We start from the raw sequence: 20,604 nt of genomic DNA on the forward strand, positions 1-20,604 counted from the left end.
ACACACACACACACCAACAAAAATACAGCCCAGTAAAGCTACAAAGACTCTTGGATGGCTCTGTAGCGAACAACAGCAGAGGGCATGACTATGAATGAAATACATGTAGCTCTGCATAACCCCTGAAGGCCCACAGATGGACAGAAAGAGAATGACACAGAGCTAGTGAAAGAGCAGAGAGACACAATCGCTTGAGGTTTATTTGTTTCATTTCGAAATGGCAAAAGAAAAAAGCGATGAGGACATGACAAGTAAAAAGGGGGGGGGGGGGGGGGGGAGAAAAAAACAAACATAATGCAGTGCTGAGGAGGGACAAAGGCTTTGACCAAACTTCAACAGGTGTGTACGATGCATGTATGCTACCATCTTTGCATGGATACATTTTTGTGCAGAGCCATTGCACCGCTAAGACTTGGTTTTTACCATCACAAATTTGATGAATCTTTAAGATGTGAGTGAAATATACCATTCTCTAAAGCAGTTAAATCAACAGAGATCCCATATCCATGTATGGATGTTAAGACTTTGCACACTTCTAAGAAAACTGCTTTTTGGAAACAGGCCTGCTGGACAGCTTTCTGTGTCCTCGGCAGACTTTTTCCTTCAGAGCTCAGAGTAATGATTAACCAAATATCAAAAGTAATGAGTTGAAACTGCTTTAAAGTGCATCTCAGACGGACAAACCTTTAGTCTGTACAGTCAAACGGTGTTCAACATTTACTGTAACAGCACAACAACTCGTGGTGGATTGATACCTCTGTGTTAGGAAACTGTAACTGCAGAAACATCTGAAAAACTACCATTTAAACTACGCCTTAACCTGACATGCACCTCCGTGGAACTATAACTAGACGTCACATCGACCCAGCCTGCAGCTATTGTGATTGGCCTATTAGGTGTGTTCCTCCTGTGTGTGTTTCTAGCTATTTTTCACTGCAGTTTCTGAATGAATCAGAGAAAGAATAAGAATTATCATCTAAACATGAGAAATTACAATCATAGCCTTAATATTAGTACTTACAGATGTGGTCAAATTCTTGAGGGGAGACTGCCAAACTATTGGGAGTGGGAATGTACAAAAAAGGGGGAAAATCTCCCAGGATTTTTGGGTAGCACTGCATTTAAAACACTGAGCCACAACCACAAGATAATAAACACATTGCAGAAGGCCACTTGCATTGGTTACATTGTAGAATCAACAAAGATTTACAGCAGAAGTGGAAATCAACTGTCAGCCAGCTGCTATAAAAAGCAACTTTCAGCTGCTGCCTTATTCACGGGAGAGTCGTCATAGCAGGTAGCTCCACAGGTTTCATTGTGTCTCCTTTCAGCGTCAAACCAGGAATCTTTCAGCTGTCAGAAAAATGTGCAAACCACCGCACTATTATGGAACCATCCAAGCTTAAAACCAGGGGCGGTTATGGGTATTAATCATTTTTATACTCTTATACTCTTTTGCCTTTAAATGTGACTAAAGGTGTTACTGTGTGCAAAGACTTAAGACTTCTTCTCATCTAAAAAAAAGAAGCAGCCATATTAAATCTCTATCAGAAGTGGTTTTCACTGCTAATGACCAAAATTGAATCTGAATGGCTACATGCTTAGCCAAGTCAACAGCTGTCAAACATCTAGTATGCAACTGAGGACAGATAAAACTATAAACTCTCTCATGCACATACAGGCGCACACATGGCAGTAAAATGGTTTCGTCCAGTAGCTCCTCTAGTACAGGTCAAAGTCATCATGTAGCCACATTAATATGCATGTCATTCTCCACAGCTGGCTGCAAAATGCACACACGTGTGCACGCACGCACACACGCTCATTACATCATCTTTTTAAAAAAAACAAAAAACACACAGCAGCCAGTCATGAAACCAGTGTGTAAATGCTGGCCAGCTGACAGACAAACACACTTAAACACAGATCAGAGCCAGAAGCAGCAGTGGACACACACACTTAAACCAGACACACATATACACACTTAGATTGCACAAACTTGCATCCCGCAGCCTCCAGCACCACGGGACACCGCCACCACATCTGTGCCCATCTCAAACACCTCGGCTTTGGGCAGCGGGGGTGAGAGAGTGCCCTGAGCGGCTGGCATTGGCTGGCGTGGCCTTGGCGGTGAATGGTGTGGAAGGAAAAAGCAGCCAGAGGAGGGACAGAGGGAAGAAAAAGACAAGACCGTAGTAAGAAAGGAAAGAAAGAATAACGTCAAAGGGAGGACGGCGATAGGATAACGTTACAGGGGAGATTAGTTTCAATTAAAGAGGAGACAGAAAGGCCAGATAAGGACAAAAGAGCAGGTGGAAGTAAATATGAATCTATGCCCAAATAGGTGGGATGAAATCATAAAGAATATCAGAGGTCTTGATATAGAGATGCTGGAAAAAGCAGGACAGAATGGTGCAAAAATAGATAGAAAGATAATGGAGGGGTGCCGGTAGTGCCCGTTGTGAGGACGGGTGCAGGGCACTGGCAGGTGGCACTGAGGCCAGGCTGTCCAGTGACCATCAGCCGCACTGTTGTGTGTGTGTGTGTGTGTGCGCCAGGGACAGAAGAAAGGCTCAGGCGCCATTTTGGCTCTGTTGGAGCTGTTGCTGGGTTGGGCACTGGCCTGGTGGCACAGAGTGGGCAGTGTGTGTGTGTGTGTTGTGTTGCATTATGTTGTGGCATGCTTAACAGGATTAGAGGTGACCTAGTGAGGTCCAGTTGGTATCGGGACCATGGCACAGCGGCGCGCATGTGTGTTTATGTGTGTGTGGTTTGTATAATAGGATTAGCTGTTACCTGGTGCGGTACAGTTGGTGTGCTGATCTGAACTGGACTGGACTGGGCTGAGCTGGGCAGGAGCTGGACAGAGGGGAGCACTGTGTGTGTGTGAGTGTGGTGGCATGTATAATAGGATTAGGTACTACCTGGTGAGGTGCAGTTGGCGCTGGGCATTTGCCAGCTGTTCTGCTAGGCTCAGGGCTTCGGCCTGCCATTGGCTCCCATCCTTTTGGACCGCCTCCAGATGCTGCCGACAGCCAACCAGCTCTGAGCTCAGCCTTTCCACTTCCTGTCCCGCAGAGATGGAAGAAGAGAGGAGGTGAGGAAATCTTTCACAACAACCCACCCTGTGCCCTCAGATGAACAAAACATTAAAGCCTGGTTACAATAACATGTAAAAACTGAGCAGGACAAAAAAAGGACGTCAGGTTTGATCTTCTGAACCTCAAAATGGAAACACAGAATATCCTGCATTCATTATTTAAATTTAAAGGGACAGTTCACCCCAAAATCAATCAGAACCTTTAATGCCATTTAGTCATATAGATTGTTTTGGTGCGTCTTGTCCAGTTTTTGAGGTGTGTAGCAATGTCTGACTTCTTTATGGCATTTGCCTTGTGGTGCTCAAAGCACACGAAATACACTTAAAAGACATAAAAAAACAATCTCTATCACTTAATATCACTAAAGGCTGAAGGAAAAGTATGCAAATTTGATTTTGGTGTGAACTGTTCCTTTAACAGTTTGGATAATTGATGCTTGTGCAAATAACTTGAGAATAATTTGGAAAATTTGAGTTTTAATACTCATTTTGCTTGCTATGCTTCATTGCAGACCCTCAAAAAAAGAAAAATAAAGACTATTTATGAAACAATCAACTCTACAAAATACTGGGTCTGTAGCCGACTTAAACAAATATCAAATAAATCCTAACTAATCAATACATCGGCACATACCTGTGCTGCCTTTTCCATCCGTCTGCTGGTCTTGGCGTTGAGCTCTCTGAGCTCTCGTTCAGCCTCCTGTTTCTTCAGCGCGGCCTGGCTGAGCTGATATCTCAGATCCACACATACCTATAGATGAATAGTCCTCATTAAACAAAGGCGGTCTTTTAATTAACAAGTATGTCACATTCAATGCTTCATCATTTATTGATTTTCTTTTTATTATCCTATCATGTCCTTACTTTGAAAATCACCCATCTAAATCATCAGACTGTCTCGTTCCCAGGCTCAATGTTTTTACACTCGTGTATTTGACTAGTTTCACATTTCATCATCCCTAAAAGCACCTACTAATTCAGTCTTTCACCAAAAATATAAAAGCACTGTGATGTTTAATCTCCAATCCTCCCCTAGAAGGATTAAGAAACAAACACAAATAAGACGCATTTGAAAAGTTTTGAGAATCTCTTTGAATTATTAGAAAGATTTGAATCTGGCTGTTTGTTGTAAACTAAGTTTTATTTTTTTAAGATTTGTAAAATGATATGAGGGTTGAATTTTGTGTGAACCCACACACTTTGTTTGTCTTTTTCTGAAGTCTTTTTCAGCCTGTGGGTTGCCATGTGTCGATTGAGAGGAGCAGATTGCTGTTCGCTTTTTCTTTCGATTCACTTGGTTTATTTTTGTTTTTGTTTGTGTTCTTGAATTGTTCAAAATAAATACAAATATTAATGAAAGAAAAATATGCTCTTGCATTTACGTGTTCAAAAACTGAATATAAAGTTGGAATAGATTATCTTTTGCTGCCATCCAGTGGATTTAGAAATTAAATGCAAGCAGATAGTGAAGCATGTGGGTCCTTAAAATTAATAGTTCTACTTTTTTAAACAACAACAAAAGAGCTTTTTGCTTTTTCAATCCCACACTTCTAAAGACAAACGCTGGCTCATGCTTATTTGAAATGCTCATCATGCCATCAATAAGAAATAAGAAGACATACTGACACAAAGTTTTCTTGCGCAAACAGCATCCGATACCTTTGTGTTTTCTTGTTCCTGGCTGGTAAGTGTGCGGAGAGTGTCCTCCAGCTGACTGGTCAGTGAACTCTTGTCTCTGAGAGCTCTGTCTAGCTGTCCTTCCAACTCAGCGACACGCTGGGAAAGGCCAGACACCTGACAGACAAACACAGTACACCATTTCAGTGGCCATTTCACTGCAGCGTCACTCAGAATTCAAGTAAAATGTCCTGCAAATACAAACATTTTTTTTAGGGTATCATTACCGTACAAAACATAACAGACATAAACTCTAAGTACAAGAAATATACAATAGCTACTGCAAAAGCAAACAGCAATGATTCAATTTCCTACTTTTTACTACTTAATGTTTCATTAAAAGAGTATTTTTTTAAATTTGTCTGTTAATATAGTTATTTACAGTATTTTACAGGCAAATGAACAGACTCATTCTTCTGTAATCCACTTCTTCTGTGAATTTCCCAATTCTGCGACTAATAATCATGTACATGAAAAGTAAGACTAACTATATTCGTCAGCTCCTCTTTTTGTTTGCGGGCCTCTGCTCGGCCCTCCTCTCTGGCCTCAGCCAGTCTCTGCTGCAAACCGTGTGCGTCTCGGTCGAGCTGTTCTCTCTGTCGAGCCAGCTCCCTGGACAACTGCTCGCACTGCACCTCCACCTGCATGTGTACAAAAACAGAAGGGTTAACAGAGTAATAACCAGCTGTAAAGAAAACAAAAAATGATGTTGTGAGTCAACACCGAGGTTGAAGAACATATGAAAGCTGAATATGTCCTTAATTTCAAGGCAATGTTTGAGCACCCTCTAGTGGACGTATATGATAGTGGTATTCCCATAAGCTTGTACTGTATATGTATACAGTGTGTGTAGCTTATAAATAGGTAAATCTGAGCATTAACAAATGCAATGCATTCTAAATATTAACTGTATTAAGCAAAGATGGCGGTCAGCTGGAAAGTTGTGTGTGAGGATGTTTCTCTGACCCTAGCTTTCTGCAGGTTTGCTTCCTCCGCCATCTCCACAGCCTGTTTGACCTGGAGACAGGCTGACCACTCCCTCTGTTGTGTCTCTTGCTGACTGGTCCTCACAGCACGCAGAGCCACCAGTAACTCATCACGCTCTCTGAGAAAAATCAGACAAAAAGGAATTAAAAGCAGAATCTGGATGGTACACTTAACTAAGTCTAAACTAATGCTATGGTTTACGCAGTCAGTATGCTGCTGCTAACGTCTGATTGATTCTGCAGGAAGCATTTGTTACCACTGACTTTGTGAGCCTGTCAATAGCCTGGACATGCAGGTTTGTGTGAGTCCCAGCCAACACAGCTTCGTGCTGTGCACACTTCAGGCACAATCCTGCCACACGAGGAGCTCCATCAGCCTTCAGTGCATCTGCGGCCTGCTTCTCCCTGTGTCTCAGGCGAAGCTTCACCTCCTCGCACTCCTTCTGACTGACTGACAGATCCTTTCTGAAAATATCAGAGAAGGAAAAGTGTTCTAAAAAGAATTAAAGATAACTGATTTTTACAGACATAAGGTACATTTGCTAGGGTTAAAAATGACTAAGGTTTTGAAACGGAGGGGATCAGAGATGGGCTTGGTATAAAAATGTAGGTAAGCTATGACTTATTTTGACCAGCCTACAAGAAATGGACTTTTTACATTTTTCTCCAGTGAATTACCAGAAGACAGATAAAAAAAAATTCAGGTCAGAATGTTTCTGTGACACCGCGTCATTGACAGCAAATAATAGTTTGGTTATTGAAACTATATGTTGATGCTCAAAGTTGGTTATTGAAAAACTCATGCTGAACAAAAACGTTTTGTGTTTTGCACTGTGACACTGAGTGGGTGTCCACTTGATCTGGTTGCAGTTTTAAATAGAGCATAAATGTCTTTCTCAGCCCTGAACATTTTATGTTGAGCTCAAAAAAAACCAAGAAGACAATAACTTGAAAAAATGAGCATTTTGTTTTTAACCAACTCCTCTGCACTTTTAACTTGGAAAATATTTAGTACAAAATAAACATTTTTTCCAGGGTATCATTAAAATACTAAAGTGACTAAACAAAAAACAATCTGCAGACTCTGAGGGCGTCAGTGGGAGGAACTGACCTTTTCTTCAAGGAATGACCCAGATGAGTTTCTGCTCGTTTGATGCCGCAAAGAACTAACCTGAGAGAGATGACCTGGGCCTCCAAGCTTTCCATCTGGGCCTGGTAGATCACCTTCAGTTTTTCCTGATGAGCACAAACATCTGAATCTAACTGGATGAAATTTAATTTATTGCAACAGCTTCCTTTAAAAATGTACTAAAAAACAGAATTCATGTTTCTACTGTTAAAGTTTTATTGGAGGAAATTAGCAAAAAGACCAATCTTAAAATACAATCTGGGACCATTGTGCATTATTGTGACGCATAAAATCTGATGAACACTGAGGTAAAAGAGAACCGAACGGCAACCAGTAGAGACTCATCTTTCCTACCAGCTCATTTTTCCATGTGTTGTGTTCTTCTTTCTGTAGCACACTGTGGTCTCGAATGGAGGCTACGTGGCTGTTGTCGATGACTTCATTCATCTGAGGAAAAAAATTGGAACGGGTGACCAAATCTTTAATTTGAAAGATGCTTTTATGATGCTTAAATTCAGCCTGTTGAACTATAAAAACTTTGCTACGTTAACTTTATATTCTAGTGTCTCTCTACTGAAAGTGTCCAGAGAAAAATGACTAATGCAACAGTCACAATATAATAAGAAAACAGCGTTTGGAGACCATAGCATGACTACGATTAATGCAAGCCTCAAGCCTCAGTCGCTGTTGTCAAAGCTGGAGTGTCAAAGCTGCAAAGAAATGACCGTCCTATTTTTATTTAAGTGTGACTGAGCCATAAGGTAACCTCAGTCTTTTTTATTCCTCTCATTATTATGTTTGTACTATAGGTGCCTTCATTGTTACATGCATTACCATTTTCACACACACAAAAATCAAACCAATGATTTTCACACACGCACAAATTACCGTGGAGTTTCGGATCGTGTAATCTTTTAGGGATTCATCCACAGCTTCGGCTTTCAGTTCTGAACGTAACTTCTCATTTTCCACCACCACTACTCTGATCCGCTGTTTCATTCCCTGCAGCTCCTCCTGAAGTCACACAAACAGAGAAGCCGATTAACATCCGTTCACATTAGCACACTGGGAATGAAGGACGCGCCCACACACGTACATTTGTGCACACAGACCTTACAGAATTTAACCTCAGCTTCCAGATGTTGGATGTATTCTGACTTGTGAAATACAGGAACCAAATCCTGAAAGGCAGGTAAACTGGACATCCCCTCCTGCCATGCAAAAGGGAAAGAAGAGTAAAAAATAAAAGCCAAAGCACAGAAGAGCCGCAAGTGAAGTCAGTTTTAATTCCATTTTATTTCAGTTTAGCTTTCATTTGTTTTCAAAGCGGCTTTGCACATTTCACTTTTAGCATTTTTTTTAATTTTACTTTTTTATTATTAGAAAGTGAGTCTGTGACAAATTTTAACAAATTTACAAGGCTTCCTGATGCTTGCTAGAATGACAAAAACTAAAACTGAGGGCCTTTCCTGTTTATTTTTAGTTTATTTCACTTAGTTTTCACACCTACTTTTAGTTTTTTCTTTCATTTTAGTGAACTATAAAACCATGGTACATTCAAGTATGGAGAATTGCTCCTAATCTGAGTATCAGTTCTGTAACAGGCCTTCGTCAGATCTAACGCATTTAAATGTTAAACCATGCACAACTGCTCATTCTACCTTGGATGGAGACTGTTTCTTGGAAGGGGAGACAGGTGTGGGAATTTCTCTGCCCTGCTTCAGCAGAAGGCTCTTCAGCTGATTAACTACAAAAGACATAAGAAATAAGTATGTACACAAACACATAAACACTTTATTTAAACTTTGTGTAAAAAGACTGAGAGGGGAAATCTCACGATACCCCACTGTAAGGGCTGAGTTTTATCACATAACCGACTTACAACTAATCAGAAACATTTCATCACTCATCCAAGTAACTTCTTCGGTCTCAGCTGACTGCACGTTTCCCAGCCTTATAAGCAGTACAAGTGCATAATTTAGCACCATTGTGGTTCTTTTTAGAGCAAACACCATCCCCACATACACAGCAGCTAGGGAAGCAAAAGAACGTCATATCAAAGAGCTCCTTATTAAAATGTGGTTATCACAGGTTGGTTAGTCAAAGATGGGAAGAATGCTAGGAGCGATCCAGGAGAGAAGAAGGACAACTGCTGCCTAAGGAAACAATCTGATCTCTTATGTTTCGGGAGTATCAGAACAGCTGAGATGCATTTTTCTTTTTTCAAAACACCATGTCTCTGTGGTTTGAAACACCAAAAGATGATCCATCAAAAAGTGGTCCACCTCAATGATCGGGTGCCCCAGAACAGACACAGTAATACAGTACATGCAGCTGCCAAGACGACTGCAGTAAATTATACATTATCAGAGAACCCAAACAACCACTGGCAGACGGGACAACACAGAATATTCAGTTTGTCAAGCCAAGACTGCATGTAATTATACCTACAGGGTACTGCCCAATCTTTCAATGTTGAGGAAGTTTGCATCCCAGGCTGGTAGGAAGTAAAAAGAGAGGTGACCATTTTTTAACACTGGAGGAGGCCTAAGAGTACATCTTTCACAATCTTGCAATGCTTTAGCCACTCCTCACTGATCAGTGGTCATGACAGTTGGCATATTAACAATCACGGGACTGAGCTCATTGCACATTGTTAGTCAGTTGCACCAATTTCTGTCATTATGCAACTCTACTGTTTATAAGGTTGAGAAAGCCTGCAGTCAGCAGAAAAAGTTACTTGGTTGGTGTAAGGTCAGTTTACAAGTGAACAGAATCAACTTTCTATGTATTCAATCAGTCACCTGCTTCACTCTGTGACTTTTGGTTCCATGCAGCCTTGTCCTCTTCAGCCATGGTTGTATAATGGTCTTCATCACCACCTCTGACCTCCTCCACCTCATCTCCATCAGGGTCCAGCTGCAGCGGAGCACTGCTCAGATGCTGGATGCTTTGGTTGGCCCGCTCTGAATTCAGCATACACATAGATGCCAGTGTAACATAGTATATCATTTATTTGATGAAATGCACAGACAACCAAAGAAGTCATGTCTATACAGCAAACAAATACACCACCAGTGTTGTGTTCACGAAGGTAAGCAGGTGGCACTTGCACAAAAACTAAGCTGTACAATCTCAATTTCACCTATTTATTTTAGCCAATCAGAAGCCAAATAATGCAAAGCTTTTATTTTGCTTAGGGCAGGCAATGCATCCTAAAATGAAAGCTTTAGAGCAGTGGTGCCAATCATAAGGCCCGGGGTCCAGAATCGGCCCAGCAAAGGCTTCAAACTGGCCCACTAAATGGCTTTGGAAAGGAGAAGGAGAACAGAAATCTTGGACTTTTAATTGTATTTTCACAAGTTTTCATACTGATAAAGACCTCCTCCATGGTCATTCATACTACACCAAAGTAATTAAAATTTAGATTTCTGCAATTTTACACATTTAGTTCTTTGACTTTCAGCCCAAAGAGTCATGCTAACAAATCTCGGGGATTAAATATGTAGTTAAACTTCTGTACACTGGCAGAAAGGGCAGTTTCCCTGGTCCGCTTCACATGAGATCATGTCTCCTTTTTAGCTGCACTTTGAGCGCCTGGATTCAGAATCTGAAGCTTCATTTTATTGTCAGCTTGTGTTTTCTTTTGGTTTAAGATTGCATTGACACTTATGTTCTGTGAAGTGTCCTCATCTGCTGCCCCAGCAGCAACAGGTGGCAGTCATGTGCCTGTCACCTGTACTTTTCCACCAATAATAGTTCTTTTCGGTAACATACCTATAGAGATAATGCTCTATTGGGCTCTGGCGGCATAAATTTAATACACCAAGTCGGTTTCATCTTACTATGTGCTAACTAACCATCCAACGACGCTCTCTTGAGCTGCCCATTCAAACAGGTTAGCAAACGTAGCACGACAAAACATTAACATACGCCTCAGCTCCTTCTGCATGGAGCTTGGGTGCTCTGCTTCATCTTCATCCGAGTCTGTCGGTTTCATGGATGTTTAATCGTCGTTAAATCGCACTGTTAACTAAGGAAACATGCTAGGCTACGTACAACAATCAAAGCAACAACCATCACATCGAGCACGACGTAACGGTCGTCAAATCCCAATGGAGCTGTGCTTAGTTCATTAACCAGTATCGCCCGAGAACAGTTCCCTTTAAGTAGTGAATTTTAGATTTTACGTCACCGCCCCTGCGAGAAATCACATCAGGTTGTACCCTAAAAACAAAACGAGGCAACCATTAGCTTACGGGTCAGGCTTCCGTAAACACACGTAGCTGATGGGAATTGTAGTTGTTTTTTGTAGTCATGATACAAATGCGAGCGCTTAAAGACGAAACGTTTTTTGTTTTTTGTTTTTTTAATTCCCTAAACCCAGTTGTGAGATTACAGAAATGTTTTAATCGACGCCAGTAGGCAACACTTAATGTTAAACTACCTTCCTTGGTATTTATAAACACCAAATACTCCATATTTTAAAGTAGTATACCTTTATTTCTTATTGTCCATTCATGTATTTTCTCAGTAATTATAGGGAGTTTTGTTTTAAATGGTTTGGTATCTTTATAGCACTTTCTTACTAGAAGCCTCATTCACACACATATTCATATAAGTTCCTTTTTTTCTACACCTAAGGACTTTTAACACAACATTGGCACACTCGCAATTTAGTGGATGCACTAGGGGTAACTTAGGGTTCACTATCTTGCCCAGGATACTGAATATGTAGACTGGAGGCTGAGACTCAAACCAGTTTACACATATGATATTCCAGTTGACAGACGACCGACTCTGTCTCCTGAACGACAACTGCCTCAGTTATGCAAACATTTTAGAGCTGTCTATCAGTGCAAAAATCCCTTATTGCTCTTTTAGAAAGAAATATAAACGTGACTAAGTATATGTTGTGATGTTAAGACAACTCCCTTGTTAGATGTCATAAAATAAAACGTTTAATCATCTCTGTGGGGGAAATTACTGCTGCAGTGGAGACTATGATGTAGATGAAAATATAAACAACCAAAATAGTTAAATGCAGTTTATTTTGTTCAGCTAAAATCACCTTAGGGAAAGTTAAGAGACCTGAAACGGCAAGGTTAATGACCTGCTGCATGGTGTTTTGCTGTGATCTGTAGCCCATCGGTTTCACTTCTTTTATCATTGGCATCTAGACAGTCCAGTGACGCACTGTTGAGCACTCCTACAAGCATACACATACTTACACACAATGATAGGATTAGAGATCCTAGATTAGAAAGATTAATAACTGTGAGACCGCCTGTTGGATTACTCAGAATTACTTTTATAACACAGGACTTTGGGTTATGAAACTGTGGAAATTTCACAGATGTACATCTGTAACACTTTTACTTCCTATATGAAAATAAGTAGCTTATGAAGGACTCTAATATAGCTGTAAACCAAAATGAGATCATTTTTAGATATCCTTTACTGCATTTGTCATGTATGAGGTAATTGGGGGTGAAATGTAACACAGCTATATCACATTAAGCATTTTAATAACAGGAAATGTAAATACAGCACATGTATGTGTTTGTTTTATATTTTTACTGGTAATCAAAACTTACTTGAATATTTACAGTAACATGTTTAAGTCTGTTCACGAATGACAGTCATGAGATGTGGCTGAAAGCACAGAGGAAATCTGAATGAGCAAATCTAGCTTTCAGTTAGAAACATTTATTTTAAGCTACCATTAATCAGGCTGGTTAGGACAAAGCACATTTATATGAAGGACAATTCTGATACTGACACCTCTCTGTATATACTGTGAATTTTACACCTGTGATATTTTATTGGTAACTTATTAATTTACTTTTAACCCTGGAGAACCCATGGGGTCAGATCCGACCCCATTGGTTTACTAGGGAAACCATGGGGTCAAATTTGACCCCATGGTTTCTCCAGGGTTAAATACCATACATAGTTAACAAATGAATGAGCAAACACTTTAAGTGTTCCCTTATCTGTGGCTTTTTTTTTCAGCTTATGAATGCCAAATAAACAGGGTTAGATCATACTTCATGTGGCATGTACAAATTGTACTTTATATACTACTTAAATAATAATTTTAATGGTTTATGTGAAGAGCCTGAGAATGGCATTGATAATCAGTCAAACAAACTGTGTTCTGAGTATTTCACCTCACTCTATAACCCGAATCTGAATCCCGCCTCAGTTTCCAGGAATGTTACAGTACTTGAGAGTTTTAAATGGGCCAAAAAAAAAAAAAACCTCAGTTGGTGGGTGTTTATGTGATACTGTTAGGGTGAATGGGCGTGTTTTGTTTGCTGCTGTTACAAAAGGGTCAGACAAAGGTAACCATGGATACACCCTCTTCCTATTGCACAACAGCAGATAACTTCCTGTCGAATGAGCTTCAGCTGTACTTTTGAGTTTTGCGACATGTCACTTTTCAAAAGAAGAGGCAGTGAGTCAGATTCATTCATGAACAGACATTGTGCAGCGATCTTGGTTTGACATTTTCATTCTTATTTTATTGATGACAGCTTAAACACAGAGTTTGGGCAGCTGTTTTTTTCCTGTGTAAATCAGGGCGTTTTGCAGTCTTGCGAAATACCACAAACGTCAAGATGAAAACTTTTCTTGTATAATCCTTGTAGTTACATATTTGAGAGTTTGTAACGGCTTGATAAAGAGGCTACAACTAGAAGGTCACCAAACTTCCAAGTGCACCAAAGCTCCTCTTTCACTGCCTTTTTAAGGAAGTTCTGGTAATGACTCACCTTTTTCACTACTGCACAGAGTGCTACTGTAACCATTTCGTTCCACTATCTATATTGGATAGTTGTAGTTACAAGTTACTTGGCTGATTAGGATCATTTCGTTCTACAGGTATGATTACCTTATAAAAAAATGGTGCTTTCTTATAGATTAATCTATCCACCGGTGGATAGATTAAAAAAGTACAAATTTGAATGCTTGTCTATTTTAGCACTGCGGGTTTTAGACACATAACCAGTGACCAGTTATTCGGAATGACATAAATTCACACCTCTTTAAGATAAGATAAGATAAGATAAGATAAGATAACCTTTATTAGTCCCACACGTGGGAAATTTGTTTTGTCACAGCAGGAAGTGGACAGTGCAAAAGTTATGACGCAAAAATTAGAATACAATAAGAATAAATACAGTACACAGCTGTACAGAATAGAATAAAATAATATACTATATACAGTAGAATAAAATAGAATAAAAATATACAATAAGATAAAAATAGAATACGAATGCTATATACAACTGAGTAAAAATACAACGATGCCAGAAAAGATTATTGCACTTAGTGTTATTGCACATGTGTGGATGTGTGTGTTTGTTCAGTTAAAGTCTTTGTTGTGGAGTCTGACAGCAGTGGGGAGGAAAGACCTGCGAAATCTCTCCGTCCCACACCGTGGGTGCCGCAGTCTCCCACTGAAGGAGCTGCTCAGTGCTGTCACAGTCTGCTGCATGGGGTGGGAGATGTTGTCCAACAGGGATGACAGCTTAGCCGCCATTCTCCTGTCACTCACCACCTCCACTGGGTCCAGAGGGCATCCTAGAACAGAGCTGGCCCTTCGGATCACCCTGTTCAGTCTCTTCCTGTCCCCAGCAGAGATGCTGCCGCCCCAGCAGACCACACCATAAAAGATAGCAGAAGCCACCACAGAGTCATAGAAGGTCTTCAGGAGTGGGCCCTCCACCCCAAACGACCTGAGTCTCCGCAGCAGGTACAGCCTGCACTGCCCTTTCCTGTAGAGGGCGTCTGAGTTATGAGTCCAGTCCAGTCTGTTGTTCAGATGAACACCAAGGTACCTGTAGCTGTCCACAGCCTCAATGTCCATACCCTGGATGTTCAGTGATTGCAGTGGAGAATGCTTGTGCCTGCGGAAGTCTACCACCAGCTCCTTGGTTTTACTGGCGTTGATCTGGAGGTAGTTCAGCTGGCACCAGTCCACAAAGTCTTGAGTCAGTCCTCTGTACTCCTTGTCGTCCCCATCAGTGATGAGGCCGACTATTGCAGAGTCATCAGAGAACTTCTGCAGGAAGCACTGGGTGGAATTGTGGGAGAAGTCTGCAGTGTAGATGGTGAAGAGGAACGGAGCCAGAACCGTTCCCTGTGGGGCCCCCGTACTGCAGACGACCCTGTCCGACACACAGCCCTGAGTCCTCACATACTGTGGTCGGTCGGTGAGGTAGTCCAAAATCCAGGTAGTGAGGTGATGGTCCACTCCAGAGTTCTCCAGCTTGTCCTTCAGAACCGAGGGAAGAATAGTGTTGAAGGCACTGGAGAAATCAAAGAACATGATTCTCACAGTGCTTCCAGCGGTCTCCAGGTGAGCGAGGGAACGATGTAGGAGGTGAATGACGGCATCATCCGCGCCAATGCCAGGCTGGTAGGCAAACTGAAGTGGGTCCAGTGATGAGCTTGTTAGGCGCCGAAGCTGAGCCAGGACCAACCGCTCCAGGGTCTTCATCAGGTGGGATGTCAGAGCCACCGGCCTGTAGCTGTTGAGGTCCTTGGGGCGTGAAGTCTTTGGCACTGGTACAACACAGGAGGTCTTCCAGAGCTGTGGGACTCTTCCCAACCTCAGGCTCAGGTTGAAGAGGTGCTCCATCACCCCACACAGTTGGTCCGCGCAGGACCTGACGACCCTCGAGCTGATGCCATCTGGGCCCGCTGCCTTCTTGCCATTAATCCTCCTCAGTTCCCCCCTAACCTGGGTGGTTGAGAGAGACAGGCTGGAGCCTTGTGTTGAGTGTGTATTGGATGCTGCAGTTGGGGGTGGGGGGGAGTGAGCAGGGTGAATAGAGGAGGTGTGAAGTGTCTGAGGTGTCAGAGGTGGAACAGCAGCAGTGGGGGTGGGTGAGTCTGCAGCCGATGTTGTAGACTGTCTCATGGTTGAATCAAATCTGTTGAAGAAATGATTCAGTTCATTTGCCCACCTCACATCCCTCCCAGGCAGAGAGTTCTGCTGTTTGTGGCCTGAGATGGTTCTGAGGCCTCTCCAGACTTCACCAACGTTGTTTTGCTGAAGCTGGTTCTCCATCTTCTGCCTGTAGCTGTCCTTCCCATTCCTTATCAGTCCCCTCAACTCTCTCTGCACCCTTTTCAACTCCTCTTTGTCTTTGGATTTGAAGGCCCTCCTCTTCTGCTTGAGGACAGCTTTAATTTCTGGGGTAATCCAAGGTTTGTTGTTGGAGAAACACCGTACAGTCCTGGTAGGTACGGTGTTATCCACACAGAAATTAATATAGTCAGTAATGCATGTAGTAAGGCTGTCGATGTCCTCTCCATGGTCGTCACAGATCACCTCCCACACAGTCGACTCAAAACAGTCCTTAAGAGCCTCCTCGCTCTCCTCTGACCATCTCTGCACTGTGCGGGTGGCTGGTGGCACCCTGCGCACTAAGGGCTCATACACAGGGACAAGGTGCACCAGGTTGTGGTCAGATTTGCCCAGTGGAGGGAGAGGTGATGAACTGTATGCCTCTTCAGCATTGGCATACAGTAAGTCCAGTGTTTTATTGTCTCTGGTTGAGCAGGTCACATACTGGGTGAAGGTGGGCAGTGTGGAGTCCAAAGAGGCATGATTGAAGTCCCCTGATATTATGAGAAGGGCTCTCGGAGATTGTGTTTGCAGTCTGCTGACCACTGAGTGGAGATGCCTCTGGTTCTGAAGAGCCATATCCCTGGTCTGCTCGTCTTACTGGTCCCAGCTACCTTAGGGCGAGAGGCAGGGTCCACCCTGGACAAGTCGCCAGACTGACACAGCAGGGCCTCGGCCAAATGGTGGAGTCAAACTCAGGACGTTCTTGCTATGAAGCAACACTGCTAACCACCATGCAGCCCTAAATTAATAAATGTAATGCCTTAAATAAAACTAAATTTAATTAAACTGAAGACGATGTTGTTGCTGCAGCATTAAAAGGTACACAACAGCACATTTTTGCCCCAGGCCTGTTAGGATGCCTGGGTCGTTGACCCAGGGTGTTTGAGTTTATGTTATTATTTATACTTTCTAGTTTTTGGTTTCTTTGAGTTCCGTCTTATGGCTTATGTCTCCCCTATCACCTGCATCCCCTTGTCTAGTTCGCGTCTGTGTATCCTAAGTTCCTATATCCCCGTGTTCAGTCAGTGTTTGTGTCTGCCTTGTTCCCACATCTCTGTTCCCTTTGTAGTGCCTGCATATGAGTCTGTGTCTTTGTTCAGTCTGTGTTATGTGTTTCCTGTTTTACTTTGAAAGTCCATGTCTGATGTTAATGTGTCTGGTTTTGCTTCCTCTTGTCTCGTTAGGCCTGATTTGCCCCAGCTGTGTTTCCCTTCTGTTACCCATTCCCTGATTGCTCCCTCTGTGTATTTAAGCCCAGTGTTTCTTTGTGTCCGTGTCGTGATCTACCGTTTATTTTGCTGTGTGGTTTGCCTGTCCACCGGTGTAAGTTTATCTTGAGTCTTTCTAGTTATGTCATGTTGCGTTCAGCATTAAAGCCTTTTTGAGTTCACGTCTGTCTCCGGAGTCTGCACCTTGGGTCCTATTCCTGACTGCACACAGCCTCACCTAACAAGGCCAACTTGACAGGTTAATCAAGCCTAGCAGACTGGAGCTGTATAGCATTTAGTCATGTGTTAGTCCTTATCTAAATAAGAATTTTAAGAATTTACTGGGTCTGGTATGTAACATTTGATTAATTTATGTATTTGTGTATGCACTTGCATACATTTTCCTAATTGCAAACTTGTTAATATACTTTTTGCCTAAGTCATCTCTCTGTCAGGATAAGCTATTCAATGAAGTCTGGCAATAAAAATAGGCTATTTGTAATCTGCAACTAAATTTGCTTCACTATATTTATTCATACTGCGTATGAATAGAAAGGTCTGCTGCACCACACTCATGAGAAACCTCAAGTGAAACACTTCTTGCCTGCTTGTCAGAACGGTTTTACAAGAGCGTTTGCATGTTGGGGTATTTCCAGGAAACCGCATCAGCCTACCAATCTCCCCACGCACAAACCTTGCAGTCCCACGTTTGTTAAATGTCACCTCAGCCCTACCATATATAAGTATTGCCAATTCCCCACCTGTAACTGCCATATCTCCCCTTACTCCAAATTCCCCCCTCCCACCGTGTGACCCACTCCTCCTGAGTAAACTGCGTTTTCTTTTGTGAGGGTGGGGGTTCCCTTTTTTCTTTTCTTTTCTTTTTTTTAGCACAAAAGCCTTACAATAACCTGGAAACAAGAATATAGTGACCAAAAAAGAAAAAAAAAAGCACAGAAGGAAAAAACCTTATTGTTTGTGCTTCTTTTATGGAAATCTGCATAACTGACAAAAGAAAGGAGAACATCAAAGGCGGAAAGAAGAAGAAAAAAATCTAACCCAGTTAAGCATATGGGAAAATGGTGCAGTCTGCCACATCTAAACCAGGCCTCAGTAGTCATTTATCTGATGTTTTTGCAGCACCCACTATACTTCCTACACTGGAGATGGATTTGTTGCCAACAGAGTGCAAGTGCTTGTCTGCAGAAACAGCGTTAAGCAATATCCAGCTTAGTAAAGAGAAGCAATAAGAAGAAGGTTGAGCATCTGAGAACACAAGCAGACTCCATATGCAAGTGCATGCAGGCTAGAACACATTATAGTGTTTCATATACTGTATTCTCCTGCCCCCTCCTAACCAGCCACAAGAAAATAATAGAAAAAAATGCCGAACAAACCCATTTGTAATGTTACTAATAATAATTCGAGAATTATGTCTCTTTTCTTTTTTCTTTGCCTATTTTGACAACTGTTTATCCAACCCAGTTCAAGCTTGGTGAGTGTGTTGCTGGGGACTTGACTAAGTATGATGCCAAGTCTGACATCATTTGGATGAACACTTCCCATATTTTGGCTAAAAGTACTCTCTTACCACTGTTTCCCCTGTGTGGCTGCCGCCTGCTCCACTCTCTGTGTGTTGAGGCATATACATACACACAAGGCCATATTTAGCTATCTTTATAAGGACCTTCACTGATCATAACATCATAACTAAGGGCCCCAGGCTTTACCCTGACTCAATTATAATTTTAACACCGAAACAGTATTTAATGAAGTATAGGGAGTAAAAAGCAATAACTTTTGCATTGTTCTAGCTTCTTTCAGCTGCTCCATTATTCACAATAGGTCACCACAGTAGACGGACCTGTGCACTTTTACACCAGATGCCCTTCCTAACACAACCTTCACAGGAACTTGTGCTTCCTACTGGTCTGGAACTTTCACACATTAGGAAAAGCTGTTAACCACTATACAACATTACTCATTCGGGACAAAACTCTCCTCACAATGACAGCCTGACGTGCTTTTTTTTGCCTTTGATGTCGAGTTACTGATGACCTCAGTCACTCATGCATTGGTTGAATGAGCTGTTCTCGAAAAACCCACAATGTTCCCTTTCTGCAAAACCTCATTTTAAACTGGAACCATCATACACTTAAACATAAATGCAACAAGCTCATCTTTACAACTTTCTTTTCCAAACAGCAACTTAACCCAATGAAGTTTAAGTAATCATAATCCCATCCATAACCCTAGCACTCCCCTATAATTGTATATTTTGGAGACTTTTTGGGGGGGAAAACATAGATATTTTTGATGTATGTCACTTTGAATAAACGCTTTCTTTGTTTCCCAATTGAAAATATTTTGGAGAACAACTTAATAAATCAATAAACATATTCTAATTGCCTAGTTCTAGAGTTAGGGTCATCACCAATGATGTTTGTGGTGTTGTTTGCAAGCAGGTGATGCATTTGAGACTCATCAGTAAGTTGTAGCTTCAAAAGCTTATAATAAACTCTCCCCTGACAGCGATTGCACTTGTTGACATGGGGCTGCACGTTAATATGATTTTTATCAATATAATAAATGTTTGACGCCAATCCTCACGCAAATCAAATTCTACGGTTCCACCTGATGTCAAAATACATCCACACAAGTATATGCACACACACACACGCACACACACAGTAAGTACAGACCCAAGAAACACATCAGTCAGATTTCAGATTTCTTAATAAAAATAATTCATTTCAGGACGACATATAAATAATTATTGAATCACACAATACAGATATTTTGATATGAATAAATACTTAACAAATAAAACCAGGCTTTTTTCATACAATACCCTATTGTCAAAAAGTCACACAAAGAAACTTCCACACCATTTGCATGTTTTGTTACACCTTCTGCTCTTAAGTCGATGCTCTTCCTACTGTTGGAATGTCCCTACACAGGTCGGAGTACCATTCCTAAATGCCTCAGCAGCTTAGACAAGTCATGTGCAACTTATGTGATCTCCTCCCAGTCAAACTCAGTCAGAGCCCCTTGTTAAGAGGTTATGATGAGCTGAGCACTAATTGGCCTTGAAGTGATTAAGGTTTGTCTAGAGGTGATTAAAGCACACAGAGATCTACGTCCAGGCCGTCAACACGTGGGCTGGCCTGACAGCTTTAGATACAGTTGAATGAAAAGGCAGACCAAGAGCCTGGTTGTCTATGCTTTTCTAACTAGAGCCACAGATGGATATCTGCCCACAGCTAAAGTAAGAGGGGAAAGAGGTTCCAGTTATTACCAAATTTGTGTCTGATAAATGTTTCATGTTTGAGCTTATCTTTACAGACAGACATTTCTTCGTA

At 41.7% G+C, this 20,604-nt stretch overlaps 1 protein-coding gene and 1 long non-coding RNA gene across 2 annotated transcripts in view; one reads left to right on the top strand and one right to left on the bottom strand.

Annotated features, from left to right (window-relative positions):
- sdccag8 (SHH signaling and ciliogenesis regulator sdccag8) overlaps positions 1-11,157 on the bottom strand; it is a 51,957-nt gene extending 40,800 nt beyond the window's left edge. The window contains exons 1-13 of the mRNA XM_026190099.1: positions 10,826-11,157; positions 9,697-9,858; positions 8,554-8,639; positions 8,005-8,103; positions 7,781-7,906; positions 7,247-7,339; positions 6,935-6,999; positions 6,028-6,228; positions 5,744-5,882; positions 5,266-5,418; positions 4,760-4,894; positions 3,735-3,851; positions 2,925-3,067 (exon numbers count right to left, since the gene is read on the bottom strand). Of these exons, the coding sequence (XP_026045884.1) occupies positions 2,925-3,067; positions 3,735-3,851; positions 4,760-4,894; positions 5,266-5,418; positions 5,744-5,882; positions 6,028-6,228; positions 6,935-6,999; positions 7,247-7,339; positions 7,781-7,906; positions 8,005-8,103; positions 8,554-8,639; positions 9,697-9,858; positions 10,826-10,892 (1,586 nt within the window). The 5' untranslated portion in view covers positions 10,893-11,157. The remainder of the gene's footprint in view (positions 1-2,924; positions 3,068-3,734; positions 3,852-4,759; positions 4,895-5,265; positions 5,419-5,743; positions 5,883-6,027; positions 6,229-6,934; positions 7,000-7,246; positions 7,340-7,780; positions 7,907-8,004; positions 8,104-8,553; positions 8,640-9,696; positions 9,859-10,825) is intronic.
- The window catches only part of LOC113034925 (uncharacterized), a 75,461-nt gene that overhangs the window by 37,872 nt on the left and 16,985 nt on the right, over positions 1-20,604 (top strand). The gene's annotated exons all lie outside the window — the stretch shown is intronic.

This window comes from Astatotilapia calliptera, chromosome 13, assembly GCF_900246225.1.
Source record: "Astatotilapia calliptera chromosome 13, fAstCal1.2, whole genome shotgun sequence".
In the NCBI taxonomy this organism is placed as follows: Eukaryota; Metazoa; Chordata; class Actinopteri; order Cichliformes; family Cichlidae; genus Astatotilapia; species Astatotilapia calliptera.